We start from the raw sequence: 22479 nt of genomic DNA, 5'->3' as shown, positions 1-22479 counted from the left end.
ATACAGCTGCCAGTGTGTACACCATGAAAAAAACAGATACACAGTTGTAAAGGTCTGTTAAGGCTTAACTGAAGCTTTTGGATTTTTTTAAACTGTGACTAGCCACTCAATAGAGTAAGCAGGGTTGGGGGCTTGGCAAGAAGCACAGTATCACTTTATGCCTGTGATTTTTATGTGCCAAGATAAACTGACTGACAGTTTCAAAAGTAACTGTGCTACTTCTGTTTTGAGCTGTTGGTAACTCTTACAGTCCTGAGACAGAATACTTAAGATAATCAAACCTAGACACTTATGCTTTTAAAGAGCATTTAGGAGTCCTCTAATGACTTTGTTAAAACCACTTTTCTTAGTGGTGCAGTTGGTCTACATATTTACATTTTAGCAATTTACTTGAAATACTGAAACAGTAAATGTGAGATGAATGGGAACTAATGCCCTTGAGTGCAAGTATTACCTCAAAGTGTGGGGAGGGAGAAGCCTGAAAAATATTTGTGGGAAAAATTAGAATTAAAATGTAACCTAATTCTCTGTTATTGGAATTAAGTGATGCTTGGTAAGTTTTCCTGCTACATAAAAGGTGTTCTGTTTCTTAACAACACTGTGTTAAGTCAGGCTACTGATGCAGATCAGTACAGTTCCACAGTGACAGGTCTTTGCCACTGAGCTGTTCTGACCAATTCACTTCCCTGGGCAGGACCTGACTGTTCGGACCTTCTCAGCAATTCAGAGAAGAGGAACTTGAGCTATTCCAGAACCAAGACCTCCAGCTACAATCTGTTCTGATTCCAATGGAGAAAGCCTACTCTTAAGAGCAGTGGCTGCTTCTTCAGAGGCACCGATGGCATTGTATTGTAATTTATGGCAAAAGGATGGGTGTGCAGTCAAATGTTTTTGATAGCTGTGCCTGACTTTTATTTTTTTCTCCATTATGTCTGTTTGATGTGTTCATCAACAGGAGTCCAGTATTGCACTCTGGAATAATGCTCTCAGGTGAAGAGAACAGTAAGCTACTGCAACCGTAGTTGCATTTTTAGCCAGAATGTAGTTATCATGGCTTGTTAATGATGCTCCAGGAGCTTTTAAAAAAATCTTTAGGTTCCATTCCTTATTCAATATACTGGACTAAAGTGAATTTGAAACAGGTGATAAAACAGCAGTTGTGTACCAGTTTCTGAAACTACATTTAGAAAAATAAGTTGCTAGGAAAAATAATCTGTATATCCTCTCATGAGTAAATAACACTGCAGACTAGGAATAGATTAAGAATAAAAAAGAAGAAACGTTTACCTTAGAGGATAATTAAGACATCTTACCCTATGCTCACCCCTTGCAACTTAGACTGATGAAAATCAAATAGCATGATAAGGCGGTCAGAAAAATTCATGAATGTTTCTTTAGTTTACCACTTTGCTACAGGTCCCTGTGACACTAATTCCCCTTCTATATGAATACTAAGTGTCAAGAAATATTGTAAATAGTACTACATCTCAATAAATGTATTCCCATACAAGTATATTAACACCACTTTCTGATGGGATGGAACATAACATTAAATATATCTGCCACATAATAAAATCATGCCAGGAGAACAAATAGTAATGCCATCTCCAAGCTTGGGACAATGTTGCAGCCCTCCAAGAGTAAGCTGGTAAACATGAGGGAACACATCGTCATCAAAAATACACAAAGTAGCAAAGTATTCAGCATCATTTTAACTGTTAGGGGAGAAAGCAGTAGAGTCCTTTACCGAATAGAGTCAGCAGATGAGATTCATCCAGAGGTTAAGCCCTCTAACATTATTAGTACAGTGGCTCGGAATAATGTTCACAGACTGATTTAAAATATTTTTTTATTTGAGTAGAAGATTTAGAGATTTATCAAGAGACACAATTTCATGATTCTCCAGAAGCCTATTTTCCAAGGAATTTTCCAAGCCTTGTGTTCTCTATTGATTTGTCTGTTTTCTTCTTCCTGAGTTTGTTCTGTCATCAGAAAACTACTCTTGCAAGTTCAAACAGAACCTGTGGAACAGCAAACACACTGATATGAATTTTAATTTTATTTAAAAATCTTTAAACCTATTTACCCTACAAATCAATCTGAAAAGTACCTGTATCTGCAATTTGAAAGTTGCAAAGAACAAATACTAATCCCCGTGTACGTCACATTAATACGGTAATCTTAATTGTCAAATTATGAAGTATAGAAATTGCACTTGTTATTATGTTCTTAATATTGAGGAAAAGCCCCACCAACCTCTATGGTGATTAATATTACTATCATCCACTCAAGGCGCAGCGCGTGCTTTTCATTCAGGTGATTTCGCATTAGGTCTGTCAGCTCCATGCAGTGCTGCAGCTTTTCGTTCATTACCTGCAAGCAATTACAAACATCACAAATCTGGACTCTAGAAAAGGGATCAGATCACTAAATAGGGAAACACACTTCACAGAACTAGAACGGGGTTAACACCTCTGCAAAATAGAACAGAAAATTATTAGAACAGAAAATTCTGCACAAGCAACAGAAGCTTCAGTATAAATGAACCTGTTATTTCAATAGGTTCCCCAAAAGAATATAAATTTAGATATGCATCTATAGGTATTTAAACGTTTCTGGGTGATACCTACTCATGAAAACAGTCACAAGCAAAAGAAGATACAGCAATCATACATATTTGATTTTGAGGCATTCCAGAAAGTTGTATCACCAGGAAAGGTAGTTTTCTTGCTTCTTATTCCGGTTTAGCATTAAACATTATGTCACCCTTCAAGAACTAATGTGAATGATCATGTCAGTAAGAAGAATCCACTTCTCAGTTCTTCTAACTATTTAAAGCCTAATTTAGTGGCTCAGGAAGTAAACAATTCATTCATGTGAGGCAGGTTAACCTAAACCAGGGAAAGGTGTGAGTGGGCCAATAACAGCTGGAAGAGAGGAGTGTATAATACCTTATTATTTATTCCCTTTCTGCAATTAAAGCACATTAATGGAGCAATTTGTGACCCTGCTGAGCCAAAGACAACCAATCTGAGCATGGAAGATTCTCACAACAATAAGACACTCACCTTAACTCTGCGATTAATGTTGAGAAACTGGCAAGTCTTGTCATAAAGCTCTTCTAGTTTTTCTCTATCCCAGTAGAAGTCTGGTGTTATTAGCAGGTCTGAGCTCAGATTTATACGGTGTCTAAAAAGAATGGGTACTACTGTAGTTCAGGCTTCCTCTTGGTGAATACAGGAGCAAATATTTACATGCAGTTAAATGAAGTAAGAAAATTTTCCTGTAATTCTACATAGAATATGAAAGGAATCTCCTTTCATAGTAAAAATACAATTGGAATGATTATTTGAAATTGTTCACATCTCCTGAAACTTTTCTGGGAATACTCTACTGTGGAACTGTTTTGAACATAAATGACTTTTGCCTTATGCCAACACTGCTTCCTCAACCTGTTGCCTTCCTTAATTTTTAATACCTGTAGAGAGGTCCCTGGCTATGCTGGCAGCTTACTGAAGCAGTACACAAAATAACAATACAGAACCCCTAAATGTGACTGGTACTGCATGCTGGATGTGTGAGCACAGCACACCCCTCAGATTCAGGCTATGGTCTAAGCATCATAAAGGCTAAAAGCTAAAATCTCCTGCCTTCAACATATTGCTAACAAAGTTTTGTATGCTTGGAAAGTCATTGTTGATTACTGATAAGTCCTTCAAGTACCCCAGCATTTAAAATAGAAATTGTTTTTTAATTTTACGTTGGACATTTTGGTGGGACTTTCCCCCCCTTTTTTTTTTCAGTGTAATGATCTGTATTGTCAAAGGCCAAATTTCACTTGATGGAGGAAAAATACATTAAATCCAATAAATTAGCAGTGGTTTCTGAGTAAGTTAAGGGAACAACAGAACTCAAAAGAATTTTACCAACTCTAGGCTGTAGTTAACAGTTCTACCTATCCACCTTTTTCCTGGTATCCTTTACATGCTGTAGTATCTACTGTAATTACTAGTTAAGAGACTCAGGAAGGGAAAAGGGTGCGGTGTTTGATCATTTATGATCTACTGCCTGCTTAAGGCCTGCAGTTGAAAGGCCAGTGTGAGTGGTGAGCCAGTGGGTCCCCTTACGAATGTAAATAGCACACAGACTCTAGTCAAAAGAAGGAATTCTCTTACACCGTCTCACCCTATGCTATTTAGTGTGTGTTCTGCTCTTTGTATCATGCACAATGTAATTTTTACATTCTGTGTAATATACAGTGTCTTGGGTGTAACCAAAAAAGTTACCTTAGTGCGAAGAGTTCTCCAATTTTCTGCATCACATCTGCATGAGAGAGTTTTACCTTCCTTCGTGACTTTAGAATCTGAAAAGCAGGAAGTTCTTCACTGCTTGATCAAGTAACATGTACTAGTAGTTAAGAAGTCCAGAGTTTTACAGCCGAAAGTATCTTAGAATGCATACTGTATTTACTAACATTTCAGTTTTGTTTGCTTAGTGTCTTGCTTCTCTAGCTTTCTAAGAATATCACCGTGCAACTAGTTCATCCAGGCTTCTCAATAAATCACTGAGTACGTCATCAGTAGCTACAGAAATACTGGGGCATTTTCTATAAATGATTTCCTGAACAAGAGATCATTTGTATTTCCTTACTGCTGTTTTTATTTTAAAGGCATGACAGTGTTCTTTTTACTTTGCCACTCCTTAGCCTTTTTACAGACTTTCTCCTTATAACAATCAATGTATTACCATTTATTTCCTTCATATAAAAGTAATAAACCCAGTGTTTTCTCTTTGAACCCTACAAATCTCATTTTTATATACAACATCATACAGGCTTTGTACTGTAATTAAGTCTCATGAAAAAATTGTAAGTAAGTCATTCAAACTCTTCATTATATTCAAGTCAAAGCACGTTATTTTCAGCCCAATTTAGCACACACTGTATTTGGCCAGGTTTTTAAATGCTGCTTGCCCTGTTACACATATATTTCACCAGCAAGTGACAGTGACACAATATGGGAAACATTATTACAAGGCAGAACCCCACTCTCAGCCCTTTAAAGGCTGATGATTTCTTGTCTGAGCTTCTCTACACTGATGGATTTGCCATTTGCCATCAGATGTGTTGAACATTCAATTGCTTTTTTCCAATCCTCAGCTACATCTGGACTGATCTTTTACAAAACACAGGAGAAAAGGAAGGGAGAGTTACCAACAAGACCTCACCTCAGGAATTGACTGGATAGATTCCACAAAGTTATCCAGTAATGATTCCCAAATAGCCAGCTTTACTGCAACAGAGACAGATGACAAAGCAGAAGACTGTGAGAGGTACATATGCTTTCAAGTAATTGTAACTTTAAATCTGCCAACAGGGCTGCTTCAGGACATGTTGATGCTTACAGACATTATTTGCAGCAAGTTACAGTTTGTACTATACAATCACTGTTCATGTACCAGTGGACAGATCTGGGCTGGGCACTGACACAGCTCTGTACACAAAACCAGCTTCACCATGAGCACAGCTTTCTTCTCCAAGAGATCAGTTCAGATCCTGGAGAGTTTTTGCTTCAGCTCAGAAGTTGTGTGTCCAAGTGCTCTACTGGATACATAAGCCCTCTGCAAACTACATTTCAAGAAGGCTGGAGATAATGAGATATGCTGGCATCAGGCTGACTTCATGTGGCATCTCAAGAGCCTTCAGTGTATTTCTAGTGTCCTACACAGCTCTCAGTCTCCATTTGTGCAGTATTGATGTACTGTGCTCCAACCACAGAGAGCAGCTTGTATAGACACACCACCTGTTCCTGTTGAAGCTCAATTCAAACTTGAGCAATCTCCCGTTTTGTCTTTAGGTGAGTGTACTGTTACTGAAGATACTAACTTCTGTTCTATGGAAGCTTGAGTTCAGCCCTGGCATTGACAACACAAATTCTGCTATGCCTCAGCTTGAACCTAGAAAAATGTTTCTACAAGATGATAATATAACTTGAGCCTTGTTCTTTAGTCCACAGATTCCCAGACAAGAATGAAGTAGCAACAGATCAAAAATTAACCCCATTAAACCAGAAAAAATTAATCAGGGAAGATATAATTGTCAAAATGAACTCTTCTGTAGTAGTAATCAATGGTATCATCTGGTTAGGACACTGCCAGTAAACCCAGTGCTGAGCATTTTGCACACTCATCTTTTGAATACAGAGGCCTAATCCAAGTCACTGACTTAAATGACTTTAAATTTAGCCCCTGAAAAAGAAAAACAAACCAGCCAGTAAGCATTTAATCTGTCACCCATTATTTGACAGAGGTTGGTTTCTGCTATTCATAAATTTGACTAGGGCCTATACTTGCATCCTTTATTTTTACTGAACGTTATCTCCTGGGAATAAATCCCTTGCTCCCTTTTAGGAGGCACTACTCTTCCATTCAGTAGTTTTATAAGTAAGAAAACTACAGAGAACAATATGCTTTTTTCTCAACAGCTCTTCCTTCAACAGTCAGAAACCATTTAGTTACAGTGCATTCCTTGATCAAATGGTGTAGCACTTCAAAAATGTGCATTCTGTTTTTCTCCTGTGTAAAGGTGCACTTCCCCAAAATACTACTGGAATCCTGGCATTTACCCTAAAGGCAGTAGAGGGAGACAGACCAGACTTCCCTTAAAGGCCTCCTAACTCCTACTTCCTACATCATTCAAGGTCTGAAGCAGCAGACAGGTGTTATTTGCTCAAGCAGCAGCACAACTGGTGAGCCTGACTTCTTCACAGTGCCTCCACTGTCTGCTACCACAGCTAATACGCCTGCAAAACATCTGTGCCTCTGGTCCACATACGTGTTACTGCTACACCTTCCCAGCTGGGAATAGCTACCCTGCATCACTGCTTTAGCTTTTTCTGTCAGAGGAAATGATGTCAGTATGAACTAATTACCCGAGATGACTGAGAGGTTTCTAATACTGAACTCTACACTCATTGTTATCCTAGGATAGTTCTCAAGGGTGGGGAACAGGATGCTCAGTAGAATGTGTATCTTTTGCAAAGCATGTTTGTTAATGTGCTTTGTTCAGCTTTAAAATGGTTTACATTGAATAAGGCAATTCCATTTTACAGAAAACATGGTGAAAGCATTGAAAACAAAACCTCTCAATCTGAAGCACGATCACACTTTACACAGTTTGTCTAAACCAGATACCAAGTCTTTTCCAGCCCACTTACAATGACACTTCACAAAATCTGTAGCATATACTACATAGTAAAACAATATTAACTTACCAGAAAGACAAAGAGCATTTGAAAAGGCAAACTTCTGCAGAACAACTTCATCACTATCCAGCTCAGAATTTAACAAGATTTGTCCTTTATGGAGCTTTGACTGACCTCTGTTAAGACAAGATTGAAGCATCTTCATTGACTGAGCCACAAGCATAGGAACATTAAAGAATAATCGACAAGGCAAGAAAGGCAGGTTGTTTATTTAGATAAGGCATGCCATATCTGTGTGGGTATCATGCCCATCCTTGCACTTCACTCATGTTCAGCCTGACACTATTCATAAAAAAAATCACCGAAAATTAGTTCCTCAGTCTAAGACAAATATGGCCAAATTTTCTAGGTGCAAATGCAAGTGCAGCAAGCTGTGATGGTAACTATAGCATTACTTCATACACACAGATAATTCAGAGTAAGCAGGCTGCTGGCCTCTTTCATGCTCATTAGCTCCTCTGTTATTTTCTCTTTTCATTTTCCACTGTCACTCTTATCAACCTTACTTCCTCCCCACTATGATGTTACTTTCCCTAAAACCTCTATTGCATAAGGGGCACGGAGAAAAGAAAAGGGGACAAAAGACTTGCTCAATTTTTCATGCCAATCTCACTATGAAACATGCATAAGCAAAATGGAGCATGTCAAGAATCACAAATCACACAACTAAATAGTACATGCAGTTTTCAAATGGTCAGGAAAAACCAAACACCTGTCTCCTTATCAGGTTACCTTAAATAAGTTAACCTCATTCATTCAGTTTCTAGTATTAACAGTGTCCTGTCTAGGAGCTGCTTTTTTGTGCTTTTGGAAAATTACAGGTAATTTATATAATCATTTTCATTGTGAAGTATTTCTGTAGAGGTAATTTTCTTTCCATTATGAAAAAACATTATTTAACAAGCAAACATAACTTGCCAGGTTTATCACCACATAGTAATTAAGTTGTAACTTTCCTAGGAAATGAAGTATATGCAGAAATTACATCTTTGTATATGAACCTCAAGGATACACAGAGAAAGCTTATAGAGAGCATCCTCTTTAAAATCAGACTCATCTCAATAGTGCTCATTAGTTTTTTCCCTGTGACATACATAGTTTCTCTTTGGGATTGCTGAAGAGTTGTGTGGGCAGGAAGCTTCTCATTTACAAGATCTATTGTATAAACAAATCACAAAGGCCACTACCTGCAAGTTTACCAAGACAGAAACATTTGTCAACTCAAATTTACTGTCTTCTTTCTTTATTTTACTCATTTGGAAAAAAAAGTAAGGACAAGTATAGTTTTACTAGCTGAATTACATTTGTTTGAATTTGGTTTAGGTGCTTGAATTTTGGTTTAGCTCTAATATACAGAATGCCTGAAGATACTTACTCTCCTATTCTATAGTTCAGCTCTTCATTCTCCCAGTGGACCAGTGCAACTTCATATGGCTGAATTTCATGCTGCTCTAGCACTCGCATGATATTCTTCATCTAAGAAGGAGACAATTTCAGCAATAGTCACCATGCAGTTAATTATCACTCTGCATAGGGCAGGCTGATGAATGCAACCTTCACGCTGAAGTCATTTACCTAACAATGAAGAGGTGTGCTAAATAATGAAGTTATTATTAACATAGTTTACTTCTGAAACCAGTTGTGGTTTGAGAAGAATTTGTAGCTATGAACAACTGCAATGAATCTGAGAAAACTGAAATGTCATTTTATATGTGCACACATAGAACAGGGTAAGGATTAACCACAGCAGCAGTAAGGACAACATGGTTTTATTCAGTATTATAACAATGAGCTGTACTAGATTTTGGCGATGTCTGAGTGTGGGAATGAATCTTTATGAGAAGTACATTAGGTGGTTGTTTCTGATAAAATTACTGCTTGCTGCTAAATCAGCAGTTTTGTTTTTGATTGTTGCTGAAATCAGTAGTCTTGTTTCAGCTACCAGAGGTCAGTTATATCACAGAAACCCTTTACTGCTACAAAAATCCGGAAAAATTGTTTCAGCTGCCACATTCACCCCTGTAAATAGTAAAATGTGCAATTTTACTTGCAGAAGTAATCTCAGTGTTCCTTTATTCTCCAGCACACTAAAACCTGATGTAGGAAGAAAGAGCTCTTTTCTCTCAGAAAACTTTATCCTCTGACACTTGACTTAGGATCTCTCATTGTTGTTCCTTTTTATATGCTACAAGCCCCCCCTCAAAAAAATAATCTGCAATTAGAACAAATTCTGAATTAAAAAAAGCAATCACCTAAAAGTTTTAAAAAGGCATTTAATTACACAACAAACAATAAAAAAACAAACCACAAAACCACAATGCACTTTTGATGCCTAAATTCTTTAGAGTTCAATCTTCTACTTAGTCATACTTTAAAAGCACTCTCTTTTTAAAATAAAAGATCACAGTTAATATCTTAGCACAAAACTGTACCCTGTACATTTTTCATAAAGCATATTCTCCACGTTAAGTACTCTGAAAAAATCTGTTGGATCACCTGCAAGAGGGATTTTCTTTGCACTGCAGACTTGTTCATTGCTTTCAACAACTGTGGCGATACTAGCTATGTAACACAGTAACATTTTTCAATGAAAAAAACCCTCAACCCTACAGCTGAAGCTGCTCCTTTCATAATCCTGAATTCAATATTAGCATGACTAAGACTTGCCATATAATTCAAGTCTTGTGATAAAAAAGGGTATGAAAACATAGGAAATGTCTGCTCTGAGGCCAGTCACCTCAGCCAAACAGCAGCGTCCAGGGACCATTCAGCAGTGCAAACCTTGCATTGCTTCTAGGCCCAGCCTAATTTTAGAGAAGGGACTAGCTGTTACACAGTAAAATTAATTAGAAGAGATGTTCTGGAGTCACTAGCTGCAAACTCTTGCTATTACGGGCACTTACGTCACACAATTGCCTTTTAAAAAAACCTCAAAGCTGGTTTGTCTTTTTGCCCCTGCTATTTTGGGAAGGAAGCTGCTGTACAACCTTCCTACTCAGGTATTTGAAACTGCTACTTTGTATTTTAAATTTCTTTTTGTGAACAGTCTGTATTTGTTACTTCTCCTGCTAAGTGCCTGGTAATTTAAAATACTTATTTTTCTCCTACTAGTAATTTTGGGATACTTTTGTCTATTTGCACTGATACTATATATTCTGTTTTACTGAATTACTTTCAGTTTCTGTTCTACAAACCAGTTTGGGGTTTTTCACCTTTCATTTCAGTTCGTTAAAGCATGTCCATAAAAATACTTCCTCTATTTGAGCAAGTCGTTTGGCAGTTAAAGCTTTGACTGTGATTTCAATAGGCAGAAAGAAGAATTCTCCCTCCTTTTTCACAAATAAAGCTACCATGAGACCAACTACTGATAATAGTATTGACCAGGAAAACAAGGTATCAAATTTCAAAGGTATTTAAGCATGTAAAACAAAAGGAGAATTTTCAGAGTACTCTGGGGGCTGAGTTGTCCAACTCAAAGATCATCAGGAGTTAAGTCAGCTGGTCTTTCAGTAATACTTGTGAATCAGTAGTATAGTTACAGCCACAGCATCCTAAGTGTGCTACAGGTAAGGTTTGAAGGGAAAACTGGTATCTTTTTGTAGGACACCTGATACACTGACACCACCCACAACAGACAGGAAATCAGAAACATTCCAGTTCTGAAAAAGTGAACTTGAATCTAGAAATTGATCAGATACAGAAACAACTGCTGTGTTTTCATTTACCCTAATGAAAATCCTCCTGTGAACTTCTATGCATGTCAGTATCATGTAATTAGTACACCATTTAATTTCACATAATCTGTCTACAGATAGGGTCAATATTTTTTTTTGTAGCTAGAATCTGGTTTAACCACAGTAATAAAAATACATTTATAAATATATTCATTAAAATAGATATGCCTCTGGCATACCCTTCTAGGTCAGCAAAGATCACCAAAATACAGTATGTCAGCAACATATTTAATAATTATACCAATCAATAAAAAACTTCCTTCCGGAAAATTGCTGGCTGGTAAAAACACAGAACAGTATTAAAGAGTTGCTTATAATTATTTTTTCCTCTTTCAAAGTTATACAAACATAAGTCTTTAATAGTTTTGACTTAAAATGGAATAGAATAGAATGATCCTTTTCGTCTATCATATTTTCTGTTACACTAGTGCTTTTCAAACAATCATTCACAGGTAGATTTTTCTGATGTACTTTTTCAGGATGTAGAGCTGCAAGAATTTTCTTTTATCAGTCTCACTAGATTAAGGTTTCAGATTTTTGTTTTAAGTAGATGAGTTTCAAAGATGATTTATCAGCAGCCTACACACTTGAGGGCAGTAGCAGGCAAGAACCTGCATTCATTGGAGAAGAATCAATCAGGTTTTTTTCCTTTATAGAAAGATCAATCTCCCAAACAAATCTCTGGCATGCTGAGTTTTGTGAGACTGACAAAACACCTGCTTACGCAGTTTTAACCAAGTTTCACTTTACTTACACTTTTCTCTTCCACATTCCAAAATACAACAGCCCCTTCCCTGTGAATTCAAGGAAAAACTGAGTGTAATCATACTGTTTTAAATGTATTTTAATGGAATACTCAAATTGTACAGTGACAATTTTTGTCATTGTGAATCAAGAAACTTAAAACTATCCTCACAGATATTATATACTAGCTGCTTTTTAACCACACTTCAATGAAAAACCATGAGAAGGTGTTTTTTAACGATTTAAATAATTGACGTTTTTTTAATCATTCTGACTAGACAGTTATTCCTTGAGTTTCATGAGGTAATATGATAAAATGATCTATCACGATGCACGACTTCCTTCACACTTTTACTATTACTGACATTATGATTTGAGCATGATTTATAGCTTACCTGAAGAAAAAAATCATGCCAGGATCATCTTCTTTTGCAGATTTCTCAGTACTGACCACTAAAACATTTGCTGCATCTGGTTTGAAATAAGTGAAAAAATTGAATAATTAGTCAAACTTCTAAACATGACAGCTGATAGCTGTAAGCATGTAATTCAACTTGCATACTAGCACATCAGCCAGTACCACATTTTATTTTTCTCATCAAAATGCTTGCCAGGGACCAACTACAATATCAAACTACACTGCTTCTCTGAACTGTCACACTCTAGAGCGACTGGGCCTCTACTGGGGACTTCATCATAATCTTCAGTTAATGAAAGCTAGCAGCCTTGAAGAAAAAAAGACTTAGGAGAAAACTGATGCAGACATTGTAAATACCTAGAAACAGAATACAGAAGTGGACATGCAATGTGAGAGAACTGTGCACAGTTGCAGGGAAATTACCATTCAAATCTGCTTGCCCAGAAACTCTTCTTTTCTATACACTAAGGGATTAATCTGCACTGAAATTGTGCTGAATTTGCTTTGCTAGTCAGAAACTTAAAAGAGTGTACCCCCAAGATAGGAGACCTACACCTGCATTTCCCCTGCACATTGGAAATGTGCTTTTGAAACAAATCTGAAACCAAAGCTAGTCCAAGTAGAATACCCTCAAACTTACAAAACGTGGTTGCTGGGTTCTCAAAACAGGGGTTTTCTCCACTGTGCCACTCACAAATACAGATAAAGTTTTAGAAGTTCTGATGTGGTTTCAAACCAGCATGACTACTTTTGTTGCAGTACTACTGGAAGCTAGACCAGAAAAGCCCTCTACTTCTATTTAAAATGAGACTTCATAAAGATTTTGCAGGGCCTAACAGCTAAGCCTTAAAAATTTAAATGCCTTTGCAGGAAAATCACAAATCAAGTGACAGGGTATCAAATGTTGTTACTTCTGCCTGTGTACAAATTCTACCTTCCTGCTCCACTGCTCAGGCCATAGAGGCCAGGTAGACTGAGGCAGTGGAGAGAGATGACCAAGTATCAGATACATATTTGCTAATACCTGAATTGGGACCAGATGGGTGGTCTAAACGAGCCCTTAAATACTTTTCTTCCACTTGCTATTCCAGTTCAGAAACATATCCTTGAATGAATAATTAGAGCAGTTTCAGGTCTGAAGTTTGAGTTCCTCATGGAAGTAACATTTGTCTACATTTTCTCATTTGCCTTTTCAAATACCAGCCATATCTTTATCCACTCCAGCCAAAATACACACAATTGAAGAGAATTTGGCCTACTTTAAGTGGAGGTGCAGGACCTGCCTCTAAAATGTTTTTAAAGAGGTCAAAACCAAGAATAATGCTTTGGAAAACACTACAAAGCAACAAATTCACATAGTATTTTAGATTTATCTTTCTATAATATTTCACATTATTTTAGATTTCTATGTGGTAATATTTTTAAAAATTATTTTCCCAGATTCAGTGTTTGGCTTGGTAACCAACCACTGCTACATGCACATGCCAACCATCACAACACTTCAGATGTGCTGGCACAATCCAATATCCTTTCATCATTACTTCCTCCAATATCCTTTGATAAACAGTGCTTATAATTATGAGTCAAAAACATCATGAAGAAATAAAAGGAACTGGAAAACTGACACTCCCAGGGTAAAATAACATCAACAGTAACATTTAATTCAAGGTCATGCTGGGGTTATACAAAGTTTCTATCCCAAAGCTGTGAAACCAGGGTTAGTTTTAATACATAGAAACTACAAAGGAACATGAAGCCTATATTCTAGTGAGTATTGTCTTTCACGTTCATCTTTCTGAACAACACAATCATTAGTAAATCTCGTGCTTGAAAGAGACCCACTGGAGTATTATTGCACTTAGATTCTTATTTGAGAGGCAGCCAGGCTTTTGATAAGTCCTACTGAAATAGCCAGGAACTCACTAACTGCCTGGTCCTTCTCCTAGCTTCACATAATCTGTTCTTTCAAAGGAAGAAAAAAAGGCATTCTACTACAACATATGAAAATCACAGCTGTTCCAGGGCATAAGGTTCCTTAAGCTATAATAAGATCTATTTGTTTTTCTTTTGTAGTATACTGCAGCTATTTCCAAGCCATACTTTCCCAAGTGTTCAGAGATACTTTATATGGGAAACCAGAATAAATTAGTTTGCTGAAGCCTATCTAAGTGAAGCATTCAACAATTGCTAGGATATACTTGGCCCAATAAAGAAGTATCAACAGCATTTTCTTTACTAGAATTAAACATTTATGTGTGTATCTTTTCCATTTCACATAGTCAACAAGATTCTCTCTTGCATGCCGTCCTCTCCACCTCTGTGATTTACACTAATAGAAATCTGCGTACAGAAAGAAGATGCAACACTTCAAATTACAAAATTCTTTTGACAGCTGATGTACTGCTACTACTACTACCTCACTACTGAAAGATTAATTAAAATAAAATTCAAAAACTAACACTCAGTTAGTGAATGTCCATAGAAATTCTCTGTATCAGTCAATTTCCAAGGTTATTTCTCATGCATGCATGTAATTTTTCTATACTTCAACTGTAATTGTAATGTTGGGAAAAATTATCAGAGGGCAAGAGCTGCTCATATTGCTATTCTGAAAGGTTTTGTTGTGGGGATTTTTAGGCAAATAGTACCTTTAGGCAAAGCAATAATTTTACAGGCAGTATGATATATTCCAGGATATTATCAGAGTAAGAATACAAAAAGTTATAAAAATTATATTCCTCACCCATATTTTATTTCCCACGATATAACAATGCATTTAATATGTTTCAAAAATCTACCTCTAGGCAAACTTGTTATTTCAACATATCCATGTGAAGTCAGGTCATGACACAGATTACCAAGATGATATTCATCTGCTGTTGCAAAGGCTGTGCACTGCATCAGATTCTGTGCCAAAGGAATAGAGATTTGAGTTAGGGTAAGGCTGAAGCAATATGGTAATAAGACAACGTTTGCTTCAAATCTACTAAGAGAGTGACGATTTAAATTTATGCACTGTTCTGCGGTATCATTGCATGATGTCCACTTGTTGTACATATACTAACAAGAGCACTTGCTCCTTGTTAAGAGGGAAAGCAAATCACACACTAAGAACAAGTCAGGTGGCATGACTGAAGTCACAACAAAAAACTCTGTGACAGAGCCACAAAGACAATCCTTCTTTCCTGAATGACAATCAAATTCTTAAACGGTAGAGCTGCACTTGCTGCTGCTCTCCCATCCCACGGCTTATGACATTCTTGGCTGACCACTGAAACCAGACGCAAGACACCCTTGATAGCAGTTTTAACATCCATGTTTTAAGGATAAATGGAGTTTGACTACCCCAGACTGTTTATCAAGCAGAAGCTCCAAGCACAAACACTGTGTTCTGTCATGCACCAAGCTACTGCCAGGGCTGAGGCACTGCAGCACAGAAAGTCACCGACCTTCCTTCCGGGCCAGCTGCAGGTGCGGCACATGGACAGCGTCCCTCCCCCGCCCTGAGCTGCATCCTGCACTAGAGCAGCACGGTCTCCACTGACACCACAGTCGAACAGTACACCATGGCCCGTTTGTCCCAGTATCCCACAATCTTAAACAACTAAAATGTCATATTCAAAAAAATAACTGGAAAAATGATTGACTTGCAAGGAGTTGTGAGACTTTCTGGATTAATCAAACAAGTCACAATAAACTGATTTGCAAATTCTGCTACTCACTTGAAGTGTATTTCTTTGTTCTGATACCATGCATGACCTACAAAACTGTTATTCAGTACAGTGTAGTGGAAACGATCCAGAAAGCAGTGTCTCACTATGGATCAGTCACTTCCCAGCTTTTTGTAACTAATACAAATGGGAATGTAACTAACAACAAATGAACAAAAGAACTCTGCTCATCTGTAGGCATTTAGGCCCACGGTACACTTCAACCTAAAATCCAAGTTACATTCTTGCAGCACTCGTACACTGTCAAATAGCAAGGCTTCAGGAGGGGTTCTGCTCCCTGCGGGGGGCCTGTCACCAATCATTAGAATCACCACCTCACATTTGAACTTTTCTTTTTTAATGTCAACATTCTACTATCACATCCAAAGCTTTGCTTACACATCATCTTAATTCAGCAACCACTAGCAGAAAATAAGCTTTCAAAGTAATTATCATAGTCAGAGAACAATTTTGTAGGCATATTCCCACAACTATGTTAGAAGGCTGAATTAACAGTGGAACAGAACTGTGCTGTCAGTTTCCTTTAAGTATCAAGTTTTATTACCACAATTTCAACTGTATAAATCCATTCTCAATTGCTAAATCACCAGTGCCAATTACACTGAATCTGAAAATTCTTCCAAAAAGCTCTGGTTATTGTAAGTACACGTACTCTGCCGTGAAACTCTTCTGTCAAGTGTTAAGGGAGCAAATTCTCATCTTGTAGTTAGTATACAATCTGAAAATCTCTATCCTGCTCTGTGCTTCCCACAGTTTATTACTTGGGCTATTCTTCATTTCAAGTCAAATGCACTACAGGATTGACTTTGTCTTACAACTGCAATTTTAGTTTGAATGGCTACATTTCTCATTTAGTTAAAACCAGAGGTTTTCTCTTAAGCTACATGTCTGAAATTGCATTTTTGGTGTGAACTACTTTTGGGTTCGGGGATTTTTTTTTTGTTACAATGTACTGTTTCACTTACATATATACAAAAATCTTGTCTGATAGAGAACATTCGGCCTAGGCATAATTTGTGATTCAGACACCTAAAATCAGCCCATGGATGCTGGTGGAGATACAGGCAAAAAACCTACTCTAATCAGTGACTCAGCTAATCTTAAAATAGATGTGTTGAATGGCTGATCAACCTTAATGTTTTCTGCTACATCAATTTCATCTTCAAAAACCCAAGAATACAGCACCTGTACTACTGCTAGAAAGCAACTCAAGTTACGCACCCCTCCTCCTTTCTGCCTAGAGCATTACTGAGATTCTGTCCAGAGCAGCACACAGGATGGCTGCTCCTGAGGACAGCTAAGTACACTGATAACTCATATTCTGTATCATCATGCCTCCAACAACTGCACAGGCTCATGGAATTATAACTCCCCTTAGTCCACCTCTTCCACTTCTAGCATACAAAAAATTTTAAGAAAGAAAACCTATAGGATGAACTTCAGACCTCTTATCACCACAGGAATCAGTCTTTACCTGAAGTGTAGTAAATACTATGTCTTTGCCTGAATTTCAAGCTATTTCTATGCTAGATGGCTATAGCATTAAGAATTAGCTCAGAGGCTTTTCCCTCCATCAGATCATACCAGGTTATCCAAATAGTGGTACCACTCACTGATGGACTGACTGAACCACTTAACTGCTTTCAAGGAACTCCTCTATCTATCCTGAAAAACTGGTTGTACAACAATTTATCACCGCTGGTGCCCAGCACTCTGCCTGTAAAAACACATGAAGACCAGTGTTTGGGATGGGAAGGACCTCATTCACCAAGTGCTCTGCAAAAGAAAGCTGTTAGCCCCTCCCAGACAAGAAACACCACAGATCCTCAGGGTTCTCTAACTGAAAACCTAAGGGGTGGGCCTGCAACTGTTGTGTCCGGATGTAGAAGATGGGAAGGAGATGTCCCTAAGGCAACTGCTAGGACCTGCAATACTAGAGGCAATTTCTGGCCCAGCATTTTGCCATGCAAAAATTTCCTCAGGAAGTATATTATTATTTCAGTGTATCAGGCAGTATTTTCTCCATTTCTTCACAATGGAAAAAATTAAAAATAGCACTGCAAGTCACTCGCACATATATATGAAAATGTCAAACAAAGAAACTTCATTCTATGCTGCCATTTAAAAGCCTCAAAAATGTTGTCACTTCACCCAAAACTAAGAAGAATCAAACTCTGAATGTATTGCCACAGCATGACTAAAAAACTAGAAACATTGCATAGTGTTTCAGGACTAATATTTGTCAGTTTCCTCTTCCAAAGCAATATGAAAGTATGAGTGGGAACTAAATTGTAACTACCTCTTTATGTTACACCAAGCCATACACCTGCTTATCACACAAAATACTAAGCAGAAGCTTAGCTAGGAGAAGTCAAGCACTGAAACTTTTCTCTGCTCACATTCAGGAGAACACATAACAGATATATTTTTGCAACATGGAATCTACTTCTGAAGGCACAGTGCTTGTTTAATCTCATCTATCATACTATTTTACTAAGAACACCCCGGAACTTGGTTGTTTTAGACTGAGGAGAACAGTAACACATCTGACACCAGGATTCACCATATAGGAAATCCTATATTCAAGTGTACTTAAGGCCTGGCTTGGCTAAGAGCTATCTTAAGGAGATATGGCTACAAATATGCACTGTTCTTCCTCATTGTACCTCACTTTATCTAAAACAGTGTGTTGCATTTCCTCTATAGACCTCGGAGTCTGATAATCAAGCTGCTATTTCTACATATGGAATGATCTTTCTCAGGTAACCCAGGCTATATTTGCACATTTGTTTCCCATCTGAAACCCAATCTGAATATAAACTTTATACTACTTACTTTCATTTTTATTTATGTTTGAGTGAAACCTTTAAACTGGGTAGATCTGGATAAGCAAGGAAATGTAGAGAAAGTTAAATTATTCTGAAAGCTAAACTTTGTTTCTCAATATAAAAGGTGAAAGCACTAGTCAAAACTATTTCTAATGCACTTCACCTTTCCACTTTATAATAACCACTCATCTTCCCTCCACGATTGTTAACACATTGCAAGTAAACTTCCACTTCAACATGTCAAACATGCCAATTTCTATCAAGTTTGCTTCTATTTGCAAAGCTCCAACACCAGTGTAAATAATGAAGTCCTTCTCAACACATAAGTATGTTAATTTCATTAAAATGTTCATCTAAACCCAAATCTGAATATAAATTAAGTTGATGCACTCCCTTAATGTCACACAGACTGCAAATGTTATACTTTACCTCCATGGCTGAGAGTGGCAGGTTCGTTCTAGATGGCTGCTTGGTCCTCGGTGCCTTTGGTGGTCTCTTAACTGGCTGGTTACTGGGTTTGGAGACAATTTTACCAGCTGATACAACTGCATAAAATCTTGATGATGTGTTCCTAAGCTTTTTGATCCACTCTGTATTGAGCCTGTAGTTATCCAGCATCGTCACATCCAAACGTCTCCAGGATGAGAAAAAACCCTCCCCACTCTGATAATAAACATTTCTTCCCAAAGTGGACAGATATCCTTGGAGAAAATGCCAATTCCTGACTTGCACACATTGACTTGTCAACCAAGGGAATGCAGGTTTCAGTGCATACAAATTCCAAGACTTTGCTGTTCTGTGAGCTGTTCTTTCAACTTCGTTATCCAGCTTTAATAGTAGACATCCAGTTTTGTTAAAGCTCTGGCAGTGGCATATTGTTGTTAAAGCGTGGAAAGATCTCGTCTGAAGGTGCAGAAGTTTCAGTCTCATTTCTTCCCTCTGATCTGTATTTAAAACAAACAAAATAATCCATCGACATTTCGGAAAGAAATAAGATTATTTCTCTTTTATCTTAAAAGGTGGTCCATACTACTCTTGAATGTGTTAGTACTCCTCAGCACATGACATTGGTGGGAATAAAAAGATTTTTTTGATCCTATGGGAACACTCTAAGATCAAAACACATCTGTGTGCTTGCAACAAGTGGCGAAAAACCAGAACTGGCTGCTGAGTCAATATGCAAGCAGGCATCTTTTCCTTCGGCTGCTCATTCTGTGCAGCAGCCTGCACTTTCAGTAACGCCACTGCTTGTGAGCAAGCAAGCACACGCTTTAAAAGAGGACATCAGATGCTGTGAATCATTGTGATATGTAATAAAAACAATTAGATTACTACATGGTTGTATGGGAATGTCACCTACAGAACACACACACTGCTCAGCATCAGCTCCAGCTGCTGTGCCATGAACAGCCGAGCACAGACCCAGACCCAGCCCTCTGTCCTGACCACAGTGAGAATGGAGCCGACTCACAGCCTTGCTCCTGCCAGTACATCCTGGTGCTACAGGGACCACCAGGCCTCCCTGCAGAGCCACCGTGCAGCCTAAAACACAACAGTGTCCATATGCTGGCAGCTCAGACTAAGCAACCCTACTATATTTACACTACATTGTGTGAGCTAATAAAATAAAAATATTCACAGACTCAATATCTCAGTGGGTGTGTTTCATTTGCTGAAAAAACTCAGCGACAAGTCCCTGCCCTCATCTAGTTTTCTTAATCAAGAACGTCTCCCTTGTGGCACAAAATTAATCCTCAGCAAATTAATAACAGAAGTCATTAAGCTGCCTAGTTCAAAAACCTCCCAATTTGAGAATACTTTTCAAAAACTGAAGGAGGACCTTCAATACTAAAAATACATTTAACATAATAGTTCAAACAAACATTTTATTTCAACAGTAAATCGTGATGTGTGCTATGGAACAAGCCCTCCATCCTGTCAAGGATACCTAGAAGAGCTGATATTGGGCTTAACTTTGTATCTTTACATGCTCTTCACTCCTACATTTTTGCCCAATTTAGAAGCCTGTTATTAGCATCCTTACTGGGATAAACTATTATTTTCATTTAAAACTTGCTCTGTATTTAAAAAGCAACCCTATGCAGAACAAGGCATATTTACCTTTTTAAAGATACCTCCTGGATAAAAAAAGAGCTGCAGAAATAAAAAAAGAACTGCAACCCAAGTGGTGGAGAGCTGGGGCAAGGGGTAAAGTCTCCAGCAGTGTGCGCTAAGTGGCAGAAAGAGACTTAAAATTGTTTTCTTGGCTTTCTTAGGCAACTAAACCTCATCCCGGATCAGTAATGCCAGGAATGATTTTTCAACTGTACAGGCTTACACTAAGTTGCAAGGAAAGAGAGATCATACAGACTGAATTCCATCGAGGGGCCTGAGCGTCAGACCTGTGGCACCAGAGGCACCGAGCCAGAACGAGTGGAAAGCAGCAATTCAAGAAGAAAGCGGGACGAAGGGCGACCACAACAGGGCAGGAGGCGCCACGTCCGAGCAGCAGGCATGGAAGTGGGATTTATTTTCCAACGACTCTTCAGCATACAGCACGCTTTAGCCGCGCCCACTGTCTCCCCGGCCGGCAGGCCCGGCTTGCTGCGGCACAGCCACCGCCATGTACGGATAGGGCGGGCCCGCTCCACCGGCCGGCGGGCGGGCGGACCGGACCGGCACAGACCAGCCCGAGGGTTCTGCCCACGCAGTCCGGAGGCCTCCAGACTGCAGGCGGGGTGCGCCAACCCCGGGTGCCGGGACACTCCGCCCCTTCCCTGCCCCCGCATTGCCTTCCTTTGCTCCAAGGAAAACAGCGCCCGCGCCGCCCCCGGCAAGCGCGGGGGGAAGGGAGGCAGGGGAGAGAGGGCTCAGCTCCTATTGGCTGCGCGCCGGGGGGGCGGGCACAGAGAGCTGCCAGCTGACCAATTAGAAGGCGGGGCCGCGGTCCCCCCCACCCCCGCACAGGCAGAATGAGGCAGCACCAGCTCCACGAGACTCACGAGCGCCCCTGGCGGGCGCGGACGACAGCGCCGCCGGTGCGCGGGGTCCGGGCCCCCCACCCCCGGTCCGCGCCGCTGCTGCGTCACCCCCGCGCAGCGACACCTGAACACCGGGGACGGCGGGGAGCCGCCCGGGAGCCGCCCCGCTCCGGCCGCCACAGGGGCATCCTGGGGTGGGGGAGGCACGGGGCTGGGAATCACCCCTCACACCCGCAGGCACGGCTCCTGCTCGCCCCGAAACTGCGCCCTCCTAGCGAGGAACGTCGCGGAGCCCTTCCTCTCGCGGCAGGATCGGAGCTGGCGGGAAGGGCGGGCGAGGCCTCCGCGGCTCGCCCACACCCCTCCCGCAGGCGCTGCGGCAGGCCCCGCCGCCCCGGGATTGTCCCAGGAGGGGCTGCGCACCCCTCCCCTGCCGCAGCGCGAGCTCCGCCGCAGTTCCGGCCGGCGCGCGGCGCCGCCAAAGGCACCCGCTGCGCCGCCGGCCCGGCCCTCCTTCCCCTCCCTTCCCCCGCCCCGCGCGCGCGCCCGCCGCCGCCGCCGCGGCGGGAGGGGCGAGGCGGTTCCCGCCGCCGCCGCGCGCCAGCACTGACCTGGGGGAGGGGGCGCGCCGCTCTCCGCCGCGCGAGCCGCGGCCCCGCCCACCGCCCGCCGGGCCCCGCCAGGGCGCGCGGGCCGACACGCCCCGCCCGTCCGTCGCCGCGCGGCGGGGCGCGGCCCGCGCGCCAATAACGTCCGGCTGCCGCTCGGGCCCACTTCCGGG

At 40.1% G+C, this 22479-nt stretch overlaps 1 protein-coding gene across 1 annotated transcript; it reads right to left on the bottom strand.

The window, feature by feature from the left end:
- Positions 1–1832: 1832 nt before the first annotated feature.
- On the bottom strand, positions 1833–22427 carry RMND1 (required for meiotic nuclear division 1 homolog). The gene is made up of 12 exons (XM_014888359.2): positions 22310–22427; positions 19147–19661; positions 14957–15065; positions 12136–12211; positions 11751–11790; positions 8638–8738; positions 7272–7378; positions 5227–5291; positions 4287–4363; positions 3069–3189; positions 2257–2373; positions 1833–2021 (listed from the first exon to the last, which is right to left on the bottom strand). Exons 2-12 carry the CDS (start codon positions 19645–19647, stop codon positions 1989–1991), a joined length of 1347 nt encoding a protein of 448 aa, XP_014743845.1. The 5' UTR covers positions 19648–19661; positions 22310–22427; the 3' UTR covers positions 1833–1988.
- Positions 22428–22479: the final 52 nt, after the last annotated feature.

The sequence above is a fragment of the Sturnus vulgaris genome, chromosome 3 (assembly GCF_052056855.1).
Source record: "Sturnus vulgaris isolate bStuVul1 chromosome 3, bStuVul1.hap1, whole genome shotgun sequence".
NCBI classification, from domain to species: Eukaryota; Metazoa; Chordata; class Aves; order Passeriformes; family Sturnidae; genus Sturnus; species Sturnus vulgaris.
The sequence above is the reverse complement of the archived record's forward strand: the minus strand, read 5'-3'. Positions and strand labels throughout refer to the sequence as shown.

Coding starts and splice junctions, on each gene's coding strand:
- RMND1 (XM_014888359.2), bottom strand. CDS start 19,647: ATGAGACTGAAACTTCTGCACCTTCAGACGAGATCTTTCCACGCTTTA. Junction 15,066..19,146: donor TGCCACTCTCAGCCATGGAG/GTAAAGTATAAC, acceptor CCTTTGGCACAG/AATCTGATGCAGTGCACAGC. Junction 11,791..12,135: donor GGCATGATTTTTTTCTTCAG/GTAAGCTATAAA, acceptor TTGAATTCACAG/GGAAGGGGCTGTTGTATTTT.